At 46.0% G+C, this 16,964-nt stretch overlaps 1 protein-coding gene across 1 annotated transcript in view; it reads left to right on the forward strand.

Annotated features, from left to right (window-relative positions):
* Positions 1-13,484, forward strand: part of LOC119396188 (importin subunit alpha-1) — a gene marked incomplete in the record, with an annotated part of 30,194 nt that extends 16,710 nt beyond the window's left edge. Inside the window, 3 exon segments of the mRNA XM_037663283.2 lie at positions 1,613-2,067; positions 12,791-13,051; positions 13,340-13,484. Coding sequence (XP_037519211.1) covers positions 1,613-2,067; positions 12,791-13,051; positions 13,340-13,429 — 806 coding nt within the window.
* Positions 13,485-16,964: the final 3,480 nt, after the last annotated feature.

The raw sequence follows: 16,964 nt of genomic DNA on the forward strand, positions 1-16,964 counted from the left end.
AATTTCGGTCTGATACGAATTTGTAAAATTCCCCAACTGAATGTTTCCAATAGGCCAAAATTCGAATGTTCCGAACTCATCTGTGCATCGCGACGGGTGATGGGAAATGGAGTACCGAAACTGTCGAGTGATGGCCGACACCAGCATGCTTCGTAAGGGCGCACACGGACTGGAAACTGAACTATTGTCTGCCGCAACCACTGTGAATAAAACTGCCGTAGACACGATCAGAGATAGCAACAACATAGTTCAGAAGGCACGTGTGCAGCCAGCGCACAGAGATTCAAATCGGAACTACCGTTTACGGCAACTGCTGTGCACAAAGACGCGGTCACTATTGATGCGATCGTAGAGTGTGACTACATTGCGGTAGATTAAAGGCATTAAAAGTCGTAATAAGGGCACAAAGTGTTTGGCCATGAAGTGTTTTGGCATTCCTGTCGTTTGATTATGGCTGTGGTGGAGTGGACTTCGGTTTTCAGTTGGCCTCAAGCGAAGCTTTGACATGGGCATTCGAGACAGCCCTGATTGGTCCGTTCGCGCGCATCCCAGTAAGACATACGGGAGTTCCTTCTACAGAAAGGAATGTTTCATACATCTATTGCGGATTGAAAACCATTTTTTTTTTTCGTTATAATATATTTTTGCTCCCCCTTGAGATTCGTATCACCGAGATTCTACCGTATCAATGAGGTTCTTCTGTGATCTCGTTAAAATTCCGTTTACCGGAGACTTTGAATATGGACATACAGGCTTGTGGTCATATGCCGACCTTCCTTGCCTCTTCCATTAATTGAACTTGACAGAATGGATTCCATTAAGACATATATTCTGATATAATAGACTAAATTGCAGAGGCATGCAAATACTGGAATACAAATCGAACAGTAGCTCTGCGAATAGTTTGGTTTGGGAGCTGAACGTCTTTACTTCATTTCTCAAATGGTCGCCAACCCGAGTCACTTCAACGGCTTTGCTGCACCACCGCTTGACGCTATGCAGCGAAATCCGGTATTTTGACATATGTTCACGGTTGCATGCCATTTGGGCTCACTAAAAAAGCAGAGTACTGTGTTCATTCATTTGGGAAAGCAGACTCCTCGATATCACACAATTACCATAATAATTTTGCTCGTGAACGTTCATCATACCACCATAATTGTACAAGTGGGTATCGAACATGCTTTGTTGCATAAAATTCTAATTCCAGATTATTGCGATATGCTGGTTTACTTCATAACGCTCTCAGTTTAGGAAAGAATCTTGCTCCAACAAGGCACATTGACTAACATTTACAAAAAAACTGCATATTGGACAAGAATTGTATTTGAAATCTGCACACAAACATACAGTCTGCAAAATCGATCATTATCAAGAATTAAGAAAACATTTGAAGAGCAGTGTTGTGAAGTGCAAGAACGTCGGTGTACCTGGATTTAGGCGAAATTCAATAACTTTGGGGGGTCAAAATTATATAAGCCCTCCACTACAGCATTCCACGCTATCACGTTACAGTAATGCAAAAATGTCGAGGGCAGAGACACTGGTGCTGTTCAGGCTGTGGCAGCCCGAAATGGGGCAGGTCTCAACTGTTCTCGTTCTCGCTCCGCAGACCGGGAGGTGGTGGCGGACGCTTGTTGGGCCCTGTCATACCTGACGGACGGTGCCAACGAGCAGATCGAAGAAGTTGTGCAGCAGCCTGGTGTGGTCTCCCGCCTGGTGGAGCTGCTGGGCGGTGGCCAGCACCCGGTGTCAGTGGTGACCCCCGCCCTGCGTGCCCTGGGCAACATAGTGACTGGCAGCGACGCGCAGACGCAAGCAGTGATCGATGCAGGCGCACTGGTGCCTCTGCGCGCCCTGCTGCGCCACCCCAAGGCAAACCTGCAGAAGGAGGCCGCCTGGGCGGTGTCGAACATCACCGCGGGCACCGAACAACAGATCCAGGCAGTCGTGGACGCCGGCCTCATCGAGCCCCTGATTGAGGTGCTGGCCACAGGGGACGCACGCAGCCAAAAAGAGGCAGTCTGGGCTGTCACCAACCTTACCTCGGGTGGCTCCCTCGCCCAGGTGAGCTCACAGGCCGCTTTAGTGTGGAGCCTTCTTTTTACCAACCAGTGGGTTTACGCACTGCAGTTGGGGGTAGTGGCGGTTGGTCGGTCTGAGAAGGGTGTGCAGTTGGTATTGCATCTTGGAAAGGTTACAGTGCACACAAAGTGAAGAAGACATAGCTCTTCTTCACTTTGTCCCCGTCTGTGTGCGCTGTAACGTTTCTAAGTTGTTCGGAAAGAGAGGAAAGGGTGGGGTTAAGTAGCAAGGAAGTTCCCAAAACTTGAGCACATCATTACTTGGCTCCTTTGAAGTACATAAACATAAAAATTTTAAGTGCTGTCACAGTTGGTCGTCATAGTGAACTCATGCGAGAACTATTCAAGACGCGAGATGGTGGTTTGAGGTTAGGAAAGGCTCTCAATTAGCACAGTGCAGCATCGTGGAGGGAGGGGGAGGTAGGGAAGTGGTAAGCAAAGGTCGCATTGTCGAAATTAGTACCCACACTATTGAGTGCCTGGTTGGGGTACCTCTTGCCCCATTTGGAAAGCCTGTGGGTGCCCAGTTGCACTGCAAATCAAATCCAGTTAGGCAGATGCTCTAACCACTTGACCAAGGCTGAGCTATTCCAGTGTGGTGCCATCCACTTTCAGGTCACGTCTGGTGTGGCTTATCATGCCTTCTCTAGTGGCAGTTCTTGACATTTTAGAATTGTGAATTTCGAATTGGCTGCTTGGCCTTCTCTCTTGCATCTTTAAAGTGCAGTAGACTCTAAATAATTCAGAATCGAGGGGACCTCAAGATGTTTTTTTCTTTATTAGAAGTTGTCATAAATATGACTCGGGGCAACCTACTAACTAGTGTTGTGATGTATATTAAGGGGGGACGCGGCTTTCGTATCGCGAAAAATGGCAAAAAAATCGATTTTTTGAAAATCACATTTTCAGTTTCTGTAGCCCTTTTTATATCCGATTCTAAAATATCTTCACCGAAAACCGCGTAGAAGTGCTATAAAAAAATTGTTGCGCCTGCCGAGGTGGCGAAAATTATTGGGGAAATCGCAAAAAAACACTGATTTTCAAAAAATCATAGCTCCGCAATGACGCCACCGGGCGCCGATATCTTGGGCTCATCGGAAAGCGCATTTCTCCGTCTTCAAATTCCCCGCCGCAGCTGGCTCCTCCCTTCGAAAACAAGCGCACAAAAAGCAAATGTTCGAAGGTCGTTTCGAGCCCTCCGATTGGCCGCGTCCGCCATGTTGCCCCAGCGCGCCTCGCCATTGGTCCGATGCTCGCACCGGGACATCGTCGTCTGCAGCTCGTGCGTCTCGAGCTCACGGCTGTCGAAAGTCGCGCTACTTCGTTGCGTGTTCGCAATCGCTCTGTGTTCACGGCTCGATAACTTTGAACAAGAACTACGTTTTAGTTTGGAGCTACTAGCGGAAGCTCGGTGGGATTACGATGGCGCGCCGCACTCGTAGCGAACATCGCAAACGCGCGTCTCGGACCGACTTTCTAGCGTTGACTCGTCGGATCCGTGGTTGGAGGTTCTGCTTATGCGCACTTCAAACGTCGTGACGAAGATGATCGCAGGACGACTCTTTGTACTCGCGACCACGCCTTACGAACTTTGAAACATCGGGCACCGCGGCCGGCGCGTCTACTGCTCGGAGTCGTCACTAGGCCTAACTCCGCTCACGGCATCGGCACGCGAGACGAACCTCGAACTTTGCGGGCAAGAGCAACGCGTTAGCGGACTCGCGGCAGTGTGCTTCTTCGCAAGGAACGAAGCGCTTCCCCCGCCGGCTTCTCGGTACAGCGGATGGTCATTTCACGCATCGGCAGCGGACCCCACGGCCAAGCTCGTCGCGCAGCGGGCGCGCGTCGGCGTCCCGCAATGCGACGCCAAACACGTTGCGCGCCTATTTTTCGTCGCCGCGCCTAGGCATATTGCGCATCGTCACCGAATGCCGCCACCCAGCACATCGCGTGCTGACTTCCCGGACTATGCGGCCGAGCACTTAGAGGTGAAATAAAGCACTGTTGATGCAATTTAGGCGCGCTTGGAGCCGTGCGTGGTATCGCCGTAAGCGCTCATGAATCATCTGAAAAAATAAAAGCCTCGCAGAAAACCGTGTCCGCGACCGGGTGAATGATGAAGCGCATCGCAGGCGAGGTTTACAAATTAGCTTGACGAGTGAAACAGGGAGATGAATTCATATCTGCCCAGTTCGCGTCTTGAATAAACTGCTAAGGAATTCCTATTCCATCTATGTCTTGGCCATAACTGCCTGTTATTTAGGAGGAAGTGATAGGTTGCCATGATGAGAGCCGCTTTTAGTATCCTATAAAAATGATTCAATGATCAATTGCAATCAAGACTGTTAATTATGTTAATGAGAGCATGAATACAAGAAAGCTGGCAAATCATCATAGTACATGACCTACTTGAATTACAACATCTTGTTTTTTGTCATGTCTATTACACCACTTCATAACTTCGTTTAAATTCATGCTACATGTTCTTTGTATATCAGAAAAGGATTTTAAGAAAAAAGAAAGAAAACAAAGGCACAACCGATGAAAGGCCACATGTGCAGGAGGTCCAACCTTATAAAACACCTTAAAGATCACAATCTTCTTGTGTTTTAGAGAAGCAAGGCACCTCAAACTAAAGACAGGGCACTCAAGAAAGTGCACATTACGAAGGACTCAAAAGATTACGACCCCAGTGCCTTTTGATGAAGTAATATCGTTGGTACAACTTTAAAAGCCGTTTTCTCAAAACGACTTTTCTTGCTTCCTGCTTCGCTTGTTCCGCTGATTTCTCACTGACCGCTGGGTCTATTTCAGTTCCGTTTTTTGTTCTATATTCCTTGAAGCACAGTTCAGGGCGTGACATTCTTGCTTTTTCAGTATGGCGTTTTGATAATTAGCTATTTGACGAGTTGCACAAAGCCTCGATGCCTGCTGCGCAGTCACCTCATGAAAAAGGAAAACTAAAAAAAATTTTGTTGCAAATAAAAAAATCTAAGAATGTCACGCCCGCAACCAGACATCTTAGAATGCATAGCACTTTGAACGAGTTTCCTATCGCATTTTTTAAGCGAGTCAGACTCGGAACAAGAGCAGAAGGTGAAATATATTGTAAATCAAAAAGTTGTAAAGATATATTCATGAAATTTCTACAGTTGCATTAAAACAACATTTCAAATAAGTGTGCTAATTTTCATCAAAATCCATGAAGAAATAAGAAAGTTGGTACCGAAAGCCACGTCCCCCCTTAAGGGGGGACGCGGGTCTTAGAATAGTAAAAAATGGACAGAAAATCAGTTTTGAGAAAAACACATTTTAGGCATGTTTGCACCCCTAAGCAGCTGCCCTCAAAATATGATCGCCGATTTCGCCCGGGAAATGGGTTAAAACTTATTTTTAAAACGCCACGGGAGCCGCAAAATGCATCTCAACAGGCAAAATTTGTTCAAACTTCCCGCGCGCGCCGCGGCCGCAGCAGCTGGCTGATCGCCGCCATCTTTGGCTTGTTTTGAAGCTGTTTTCTTTGTGTACATTTTGCGGCGTTTCAAAATGGCGTCGCTGCAACAGAACGGCCGCTATCGGCGTTTTTCCGAAGGGTGGTTGCAGAACGCTCATTGGCCAGAGCGCGCGCGCGCGAGGCGAGCCCCCTTCTCTCGCGCCTCCCATTGGCTGGCGCAACCCGAGGCGGCCATTTTGTTTTTGTATTTTTGTTCTGCGCTCACGGCTGCCGTGTTCCCGGTGTCGTGTGCTCGTGTGTTGTTACAAGTGTCATCTTCCTCTGCTTACGCCGTGAACGGCGGCAAGGAAAATGGCACAGAATTTATCCACGTGGACTTATCCGTGATAAAAACGTTCTTTGGGCTTGTGCTTCGTTCAGAGTTCGGTTCAAGCAGTGACCTTTTTCAAGAGAGAGGGGGTATAGGCTGCTTTCAAAGCCTGTGCTTCATTATCGTAGGTGCGACTCGCGCGAGAAGCGTTTCTCGTAGAAGGTAGCTGGTGATAGTGGTGCTAAAGATAATTAATGTAATTTGAAGTGAAATGAATTAAATTAGGGCCACAAATACTGTCGACAAGGGTGCAACGGTAGTCGCTTCAACCACGACCTGACAGAGCAACACCGAAATTGCAGAGACGCCGTGTTACACTTTGGGAAATTGATTTGTGCTCCACAGCTTTGAGAAGGTTAAAAACTGACATTGGAAGTTGCAAAAGGAGCACTTATACAGTAGTGACATCCAAGCACAGACTTTCAAAATTACACAACCAGCAGGGGACCCCGAGTACAGCCCTTGCCTGCTGTTGAGCCAAGTGCTATTGCTGGACAATAATAACTGATTTTTGGTTTAATAAATAACCCACGTGCTTTTTAGACTTAATCTCTCTGTCTATTTTATTTGCCTGTTGCAAAGCCACATTCATAGACAAATTTTGTATTTCTTTAGCTTGCAAGGAATTGGTACAGGCCTATGAATTCCTAAAGGTGGAGTTTATCACTCTGGTACTGGGTGCACTATGTGGCTTTATAAGAAGATTTTGCCAGTACATTGGCAGGTCATGGTCACATATTTGGTATGGCTGTTCTCGTGAAGAAGAAACCTATCAAATGATATAACCACTAGTGCTGTGGCTGCACTTTCACAAAAGTTACAGTTGTCTGAAACTTCAAATGCGTTTTTCTCAGTTTGATATTTTTGCTCAACGCACTCAGCCTTACGGGGTTTTTTTCCATGTTGTTGCTGAGTAAAAATCACAAATATGGTATCATTTTACTCGTATTGAAGCAATCTGGGGGGTGATGCTATTTGCATTACTCTAGCACCATTTTACAAATTTTAATTAAATATACTAATGAGAGTGAATTAGAAAAAATAACCACCAGTGAATGTTCATCTGTTTTCTGACCTTCACAGTGCTCTCAAGGGAATAAAAATAGCATCACCCCCTGCAGCATGATCTGGGCATTGGGCCCATGCACTTACATATTGGTTTTAGTAGGTCGAAATTGCCTAAAAGCCCCGTAAGAAGCAGGCACTAATTATTTTTTCGAACCTCGAGATCTTTTGAACTAGTGCAGCTATTAAAAAACTAATTACAGATTTGAAATCGGCATAAAAAACTGGTCAAGACAGTGAAGTTTGGTTCATATTGACTCAAAAATAAAGAAAAAATTTTAGGACCCACGTCCCCCCTTAAGGGGGGACGCGGCTTTCGTATCACGAAAAATGGCAAAAAAATCGATTTTTTGAAAATCACATTTTTAGTTTCTGTAGCCCTTTTTATATCAGATACCAAAATATCTTCACCGAAAACCGCGTAGAAGTGCTATAAAAAAATTGTTGCGCCTGCCGAGGTGGCGAAAATTATTGGGGAAATCGCAAAAAGACACTGATTTTCAAAAAATCATAGCTCCGCAACGACGCCACCGGGCGCCGATATCTTGGGCTCATCGGAAAGCGCATTTCTCCGTCTTCAAATTCCCCGCCGCAGCTGGCTCCTCCCTTCGAAAACAAGCGCACAAAAAGCAAATGTTCGAAGGTCGTTTCGAGGCCTCCGATTGGCTGCGTCCGCCATGTTGCCCCAGCGCGCCTCGCCATTGGTCCGATGCTCGCTCCGGGAGATCGTCGTCTGCAGCTCGTGCGTCTCGAGCTCACGGCTGTCGAAAGTCGCGCTACTTCGTGGCGTATTCGCAATCGCTCTGTGTTCATGGCTCGACGATAACTTTGAACAAGAACTACGTTTTAGTTTGGAGCTACTAGCGGAAGCTCGGTGGGATTACGATGGCGCGCCGCACTCGTAGCGAACATCGCAAACGCACGTCTCGGACCGACTCTCTAGCGTTGATTCGTCGGATCCGTGGTTGGAGGTTCTGCTTATGCGCACTTCGGATGTCGTGACGAAGATGATCGCAGGACGACTCTTTGTACTCGCGACCACGCATTACGTACTTCGAAACATCGGGCACCGCGGCCGGCGCGTCTACTGCTCGGAGTCGTCACTAGGCCTAACTCCGCTCACGGCGTCGGCACGCGAGACGAACCTCGAACTTTGCGGGCAAGAACAACGCGTTAGCGGACTCGCGGCAGTGTGCTTCTTCGCAAGGAACGAAGCGCTTCCCCCGCCGGCTCCTCGGTAAAGCGGATGGTCATTTTACGCATCGGCAGCGGACCCCACGGCCAAGCTCGTCGCGCCGCGGGCGCGCGTCGGCGTCCCGAAATGCGAGGCCAAACACGTTGCGCGCATATTTTTCGTCGCCGCACCTAGGCATATTGCGCATCGTCACCGAATGCCGCCACACAGCACATCGCGTGCCGACTTCCCGGACTATGCGGCCGAGCACTTAGAGGTGAAATAAAGCACTGGTGATGCAATTTAGGCGCGCTTGGGGCCGTGCTTGGTATCACCGTAAGCGCTCATGAATCATCTGAAAAAATAAAAGCCTCGCAGAAAACCGTGTCCGCGATCGGGTGAATGATGAAGCGCATCGCAGGCGAGGTTTACAAATTAGCTTGACGAGTGAAACAGGAAGATGAATTCATATCTGCCCAGTTCGCGTCTTGAATAAACTGCTAAGGAATTCCTATTCCACCAATGTCTTGGCCATAACTGCCCGTTATTTAGGAGGAAGGGATAGGTTGTCATGATGAGAGCTCCTCTTGTATCCTATAAAAATGATTCAATGATCAATTGCAATCAAGACTGTTAATTATGTTAATAAGAGCATGAATACAAGAAAGCTGGCAAATCATCATAGTACATGACCTACTTGCATTACAATATCTTGTTTTTTTGTCATGTCTATTACACCACTTCATAACTTCATTTAACATTCATGCTACATGTTCTTTGTATGTCAGAAAAGGATTTTAAGAAAAAGAAAGAAAACAAAGGCACAACAGATGGAAAGGCCACATGTGCAGGAGGTCCAACCTTATAAAACACATTAAAGATCACAATCTTCTTGTGTTTTAGAGAAGCAAGGCACCTTAAACTAAAGACAGGGCACTCAAGAAACTGCACATTACGAAGGACTCAAAAGATTACGACACTAGTGCCTTTTGATGAAGTAATATCGTTGGTACAACTTTAAAAGCCGTTTTCTCAAAACGACTTTTCTTGCTTCCTGCTTCGCTTGTTCCGCTGATTTCTCACTGACCGCTGGGTCTATTTCAGTTCAGTTTTTTGTTGTATATTCCTTGAAGCACAGTTCAGGGCGTGACATTCTTGCTTTTTCAGTATGGCCTTTTGATAATTAGCTATTTGACGAGTTGCACAAAGCCTCGTTGCCTGTTGCACAGTCACCTCATGAAAAATGAAAACTAAAAAAAATTTTGTTGCAAATAAAAAAATCTAAGAATGTCACGCCCGCAATCAGACATCTTAGAATGCATAGCACTTTGAACGAGTTTCCTATCGCATTTTTTAAGCGAGTCAGACTCGGAACAAGAGCAGAAGGCGAAATATATTGTACATCAAAAAGTTGTAAAGATATATTCATGAAATTTCTACAGTAGCATTACAAAAACATTTCAAATAAGTGTGCCAATTTTCATCAAAATCCATGAAGAAATAAGAAAGTTGGTACTGAAAGCCACGTCCCCCCTTAAGGCGAGACGTGGGTCTTGAAAAAAGTTTTTTTATTAGTTAGGTTAACTGAATGAAATTTAGTACTCTTATTCAGTTTTTCTGCAGATTCCAAATCCTCAAGTAGATTTTTATTATCTGCATTAGAACAAAAGATATGCAATTTCTGAGAGCATATTTCTTACGGTACTTTTTGGCAACTTTGCTTTGTCAAACACCAAAACAAAGTACGTGGCAAGACTGCCAGAGAGCTCGTCTAGCCGATGATGCTAATTTTATTGTTTTCATCAAACTTTGAATGCAAAATAAATGCATGCAAATATGAGTGAAAAATTTTTGCTTCATACACTTTATGATTATCGAAAATTATCATTTGGTAAACATTATAAGAAAATAAATAGCATCATCAGCTAGATCAGCTTTCTGACAATCTTGCCACATACTTTGCTTTTGTGTTTGACGAAAAGAAGTTGCCAAAAATCCCCGTAAGAAATGTGCCAGAAAACATTGTAGAAATACCATATCGTTTGTTCTAATTCAGCTATTAAAAATCTACTCAGATTTGGAATCTGCAGAAAAAACTGAATAAGTGTATTAAATTTCATTCTGTTTCCCCAACTATTAAAAACACACTTTTCAAGACCCACGTCTCCCCTTAAGGCGAAAGCCTTAGATGCCTTGTCAAACTCGAAAATTGACCGACGTCCCACGTCGGCGTCGTGAACATGTGTGATGCAAAAAATCATCATGTGATATCAGATCGATAAAATTTGTGCCGTCGCATAACATGACGTCATCACATAACATCCTTACTTGGTCAAAGGTAGGCTGATCATGCAGGCAGTGCAAAACCAACCGAGGGGCCTCCAATCCTGGATGCAGTGCAAAACCACTTTAGGTGCAGAAAGCTTTCAGTGGGTGGCAGGGCAGGATCAACACAACTGAGAAGAAAAAGAAGTTGGCTTTCGCCTTAGTCTTGGGTGAATGCATAAGGGACCCTGTGAGTTTTTCCTAGTGCCGCAGCAACATCGTAGACAGCTCTGCATGATTGCCATAAAGTTTTTGGACGTTAGCGGTCATACTGGTAGTCATTATTATACGCGTGCACGTGACTAAAGAAATGTGTCCTGTGACAGCTTATAGCCACTTCCCAATCTCTGAACACTTTCCTGCATGACTCCACTGCACTGTGGTGAAAGTGACTTTAAGATGCGCTCTGTAGGTGATAGACCAAGTCCACGCAGCCTTGTGTTTTTTTGTTCCTCAGTCAGCATGCAATTGTTGGGACCCACAGTTTGGCTAGTTGGGCTGTTTTATAGAAAGACAATAGGCTTTTATTTGCAACTGTCAAAATGTTGGCTCCAGCGACACCCTGCGTTCACAAATTTTTTATCTCTTACCCTGTTACCGTTGCACGTGTTAGACGCCCAGCGCAGGCCTTGCCAAAATGTATGGAAAGCTTCACGTTGTAGAATCTGTTGATTGCACATGTGACACAAGCAGTGTAAGATTTTTTTTTTTTAGGGGCGTAGCTCCTCTTAGTCTAACCTTGTCACGTCTCCGTTGTCCGGCGTAAACGGATCTCCCGTATGATGCAATAGATGGCGCTGTCTCATAGAAGTACATACAAACTGCAGTTCAGGGACAATATTCTAGATGGCGCTGTACACAATCTGTGTCGTCATCACCATTTCTCGTCTCATTTCCTAGATGGCGTTGGTCCAATAGAATTGTGTGCAATATGGCTCTTGTGTGAATCGACACTAGATGGCGCTGGAAGTGCCCCTGCTCTCTAATTGGCTGCTAAAGTGTTTCATCGTTGCCTGCTTGAGTTTGTCTTCCTCATTGTCACAACCGTGTGACAGTGTGTTTATGAAGCAAGATTTCCCATGAAAGATTTGCCCAGAATGTCTACTACACGATGCGATTGTGGCTGTGACGCATGGAACCCCAGAATTTACAGTCGCCGACCGTTTATTCGGACGCCGAAAATTCGGACATGCTCGTTTATTCGGACACCTTCGCGGCACCGCCCCACAGCCCGCCGTTCGATTTTTCGGACTCCGGCTGGCTGATCGAGTGCGACGTTGACCGCCATGACAAGCTGTCAGCAATGTTTACAAAATTTTGATAGGTTGCCAGCACTGAAATGTTGCACTGGCTATAACTGGAGATCGTGCCAGTGTCAAAAATCCACGCAGAAATTACCGATCTCGAAGGCTATGTTTGTTCGTACACGTAACGGTTTTTTTTGGCTTTAGCCACAGAAATTACCGATCTCGAAGGCTATGTTTGTTCGCTACACGTAACGGTTGCCTTTTGGCTTTAGCCAGTCAAGTATCCACTGAACGGCTACCACGGCCGAACAGCAGGCCAAGCCAAGCCAAGATTAGAATCGGCTCGGTGGGGCGTTTGAGGAGAATGAAAGCGCGTACGAGTACGACGCGGATCCTAATTCGGACAAAGAGAGTACGACAACAGAAGCGCTGCAACATCAGTTAGCCCCAGCGTCGTTTCCTTTTGGCGTGTGAGGGTTTGCGTTGTCAGATGTTTCTGTGGCTAGGCCTGATCTGCATCCCGAGCTTAGTGTCCCGCTCCCTTGTTTGTTGCTTGGCGTGCGAGGCCTGATCTGCTGAAATTGCTCCGACGCTGCCCGTTCCATGTGCGCCGTCGGAACTAAAGAAACGCGGCAACTACAAGGCCGTGACGATGGCGAAAAAAGCGGCGATTATTCACCAGGTGGAAGTTGCTTGGGAGTTTTCGCCGAGTTGGGCAATGAGATATCCGTCAGCTACTCGAACCAGCGCATGTGGACAGTGACTGCCGTGATGACGCACCTCCGACACCAGTCATCAAATGCGGATTTAGCATAGGCCGTTACAGTGCTACTGCCGACCATCACGGGTGGCCAAACATTGGCTGAAATACAGGCCGACTTGGTCGCGCGTAAGCGTACATGTGTACAGACGCGCACTGACAAGTTTTTTTCCAGCCGCTGGGCCAATAAAAGTGCTTTTTTTTGGTGAATCCGTTTTTTCGGACTCCCGATTATTCGGACTTTTCGGCGGTTCCCGCCGAGTCCGAATAAACGGTCGGCGACTGTATTTCCTTTTCTTTATTTTTTTTAGGCCGTGTACGCACTGCAAGCAGGTGTGCTGCCGCCAGTCTGCGATTTGCTCACCGTCCAAGACCCCAAAACCCTGCTGGTGGCCCTGGATGCAATTCGTAACCTCCTGGGGGCTGGCGAAAGGCTGAACGAGCGAGACCATGTCTGCTCGATGATTGAGGAAGCTGGTGGCCTGGACAAAATCGAGGCTCTGCAACATCACGAGAACGCAGAAGTCTACCGTGCTTCTCTTTCCATCATTGAGGAGTTCTTCTCAGACGAGGTGAGCTCAGAGATTGCTGTGCGGAGTCATGTTGTCTTTTTGTCAGTGCTTTGTTTCTGTGTGCATCAGCATCAGTTTCTGTGTACGTCAGAGACTAGGTACGTCAGCTTGTGCCCCCCCCCCCCCCCTGGAAACAGTCCCTAAAACATTGCCATGAAATTGTACCATTGTTCTGGCACTTGTGAGCTTAGAATTTAGTTTTTCATGCAGAAAACTAATGCCTGTTTTTAGGCATTGTATATAAATATTTTATGCCTTTCCCTTTCTTTTTTCTTCATGATTTTGCAGTCTGAAGATTACAACCTGGCGCCTGAAGCTGGCGGTGATGCTTTCGCCTTCTCAGCACCGGCCCCCTCCGACCAAGGCTTCTCGTTTTGAGTGTTGTACAGCACCTCCATGTACAGAATGTTTATAGCCTCATTTTAAACACCACAACTTCCTTTTCTTTTCTCCTTTTTTTTTTTAAGAACTTTGTATTAAAGGTGTGCATGCCTGGAAATGTCTACGTCATTTTGTTCTGGCTCCATTGTGTAGGCTGTACAATGCAGATACAGTTCAGGAGAAGCGTGTGCACATTTTTTTAAGACGGTAATGTACAGGTATTACTGGTAGTTTATAATGGGAAAGAGAAACTTGAATGCATCAGTTTTCCCAGCGTATTGCAATCGGCACCTGGGACTGGGTTTAGCTGTGGGCTAATCAGGCACAGATCTAGGCTTTTTGTATTCACTGGCAAACTGTGATGATAGTGTACTGGTTAGAGTCAGTACTATTGGCCTTGAGTTCGTATCGTGCGATTGGAACATTTTTAAGCTAATTTACTTACAAATGCCACTTCACTGCCTTTCTGCTGAGATTTCTGTCGACCTCAGCTGCGCACACAATGGCTGCTTCAACTCTGAAGGTTTTTCTGAGTGGATGGTCCTATTGCTAACGCGATAATACAGCAATACCCAGGGAATAATTAAAAGCTTCACGGAGGGCTCGCTAGCCAGTGGCATGTGCCGCATGGCAGCTTTTTGCGTTCTGGGAAGCCTAGACAGTGATAAGAGCTTGCAGTTACCTGTGAACTGGAATTCCGTTTTCTATAAAGATGAGGTTCCTAAATATGTATGTAAATCTCGAAATAAAGTGAGCTGTGTGACTGCTTTTACTGGAGCTCATGGAACCTGGAGTGCAACAGTTCTTTTACACTGGCGAGGGAGATTTTAATTGCAAGACTTGCTCAGATCCTGTGCTCGCAGACAACTTTTCTTGGCAATGAAGGAAAGGCTACGGGGCCGAGCTACTGCACATGTACTGCTCCGCGAAGTGGTCCGGTTCGACGCGCGTTTCGAACTTTGTTTTGGTTTGTGAACCTTCCGTATCTCCTGTGACGGCCGTTTGATTATTCGAGTGGCCATCACAGGCTTTAGACAGCAATTTGTTAGTGAAATTCGTCACAAGCTCCTTCGGCAAATTGTCGGGAAAGCTGGTGGGTGACGAGAGCTCATCTGAAGACGAAGATGCCATTTTGACTGTGAGGGGCACGTAAAAGGTGCGCAAAAACTCAACTGCATAAAGTAAAACAAAAATATCTCCTTGGTGCATGCTGGCCCTCATTTCAAACAGTGTCCCATAGAAAATAATGTTGCCTTTTCCCACTCTGAAAACACTGACTCAATTGTGGTACTACTATATTCTTCAGTGGTAGCACACGCGTAGTTCGGCTTTGTAGCCGTCCCTTCATTGCCAAGAGAAGTTGTCCGCGAGTATACCCAGGAGCTGCCCCTGTTAGACCAAGCCATCCCCCTACAAACTACAGCTCTTTTGTGTTGCACACTTGCAAAAGCAGTGCAGTCGTTATGGTTTTGTCTGTTGGTTTCAGTGATCAATTGTAAGTGTAGTAAGCGCCTTGTCCAGTTTCTTGCGACCCATCTGTTGGTGAGCTTTGGAGGTGAATGCATACGTAATGTCGGAATTGCATATCCATTTTGCCATAATGGACAACTGCACTTTTGTGCTGTTAAAGGCTAGCTTTCTTTTCATCCACATCTGCCCCGACAAGGGGTAGCAAACAGTGCATGTCTATTTTACTTCCCTTGCTTTACTCCTCCGGGCAAGGCCTTGTGTTGGAAAACTTTTGCCAGTGGCATCCAGCTAGGAGATTTTCCTATAATGGAAGAAATCAGTGTGCTGGCACTTCCACAGATGCAGGTGGGAGAGAACTGTGAATCTTGAAAAAACTTTGTTGGATAACCGCATGAGCCCTTTCACATGGGACTTCAAATCTTGAAATCCATATTGCACCCTAGCAGTTTGGTAGCGTTAGTGCCGCATTGCGTTTCCTGCAGCGTATTGACCTGTAGAAGCACAATTGTACTGGGTCCTTTCTAGCGCTCTTGATTGCACATATTGGCGTCTGGAAATCTTGCCAAATGGGAATGTAATTTTCTGGTGTAGTATTAACTGACACGAGATGGACAGTTTTGTGTTGCGATGGCAACGTACCATAGCTTAAAAGTAGAGCTGTGCGAATAGCAAAATTTTGGGTGCGAAGCGAATTTGAATATTGAAGTGTGAGTGCGAATCGAATATTTTTCGAATATTTCTCGAATATTTCTACAATGTTTTTCGAATACTTCGAAGTGAAATTGCAGAAGAAAAAATCACAGCATATCCACGGAGTGAATGATGATGAGTGGGCGAAGCTGCGGAGGTTCATCGGTAAACCGTGAATCTTCCGTGAATTCTGCCCAGTACATCATCACCGACGTGAGATCGGGCGCGTTTATACTAAAGGTTCGATGAGTTATGACGACTTGCAGCTCACTTTAATTTTACATGTACGCTGTGAATTTTCATTGTTTAGAAAACCATTGCTTTAGAAAAATCTGGCGTCTTTCGTTAAGCAGCTGGCGTCTTTTCGTTTTGCTTTAGAAACATCTGGCGTTCTTTCGTTCTGCTTTTACAAAACATCTGGCGTCTTTCGTTGGTTTATTTCATCAATCAACGGCGTTTTGAACAAAATTTTTATTGTTTAATCACGCACAGGAGAAATCTCACCAGGCACTACCTTGGAGGTAAACAATGGCTGCTAATGGGAATGAGAGACAGAAGAAGTCGGCTTTTAGCTAACACTTACACTTCTACTAACGTTTCCTACTGGAACATGCCAATGGCTGCTAATGGGGAATGAGAGACAGAAGAATTCGGCTTTTAGTTAACGCGCACGCTGCGAATTTTTTATTGTTCAACAACGCACAGGAAAAATCTCCCACCGGCACCACCTTGGAGGTCAAAGCGGAAGACTTGTTACGGACTACGACGACGACGACGACTACAAGGGACGAATGGGTGCCGCCTTAAGGAGCTTCGCCCCTAAAAAGAGGCTTCCTAAGCATATTCTTATGAGATACTTACTTTACACTGACAACACTTTACATGTGATAGGCAAAGATGCCATTTCCTCAGCCTCTCCTCCTCTTTCAACTTCTGTGGAAGCCCAACTGATGTGGCAGACAAGGGTGTGCTCCCTTCAAGTCCAGAATTCCAAATCTGCCTCGTAGACGTCGGTATATAAGAACATCTGAAATTTTGGATGCTAAAAAGCTTCGGTGTTCGATTTTTCGGACTTCCTGCCCAAATTTCAGGTCCAAAACAGCATTAATTGAGCCCCCACCTCTGCCACATCTTTCATCTCCATGTTGGAACCAGCGTTGTCTCGAGTTGATACATTTGCGAACGTGCGGAGCTTGAAAGACAGCTTTGCCGCAATACGGGGGTGTGATGAGGTGAAGCATATTGAAAATCTAGGGACCACTTCCAATCGGACGTTGACTGTATCTTGGCAAAGTTCGACCGTAACAAAGCTTGAAAGGCAGCTTTGCCGCAATACGAGAGTGTAATGAGGTGAAGCACATTGAAAATCTGA

The sequence above is a fragment of the Rhipicephalus sanguineus genome, chromosome 6 (genome assembly GCF_013339695.2).
Source record: "Rhipicephalus sanguineus isolate Rsan-2018 chromosome 6, BIME_Rsan_1.4, whole genome shotgun sequence".
Taxonomy (NCBI): Eukaryota; Metazoa; Arthropoda; class Arachnida; order Ixodida; family Ixodidae; genus Rhipicephalus; species Rhipicephalus sanguineus.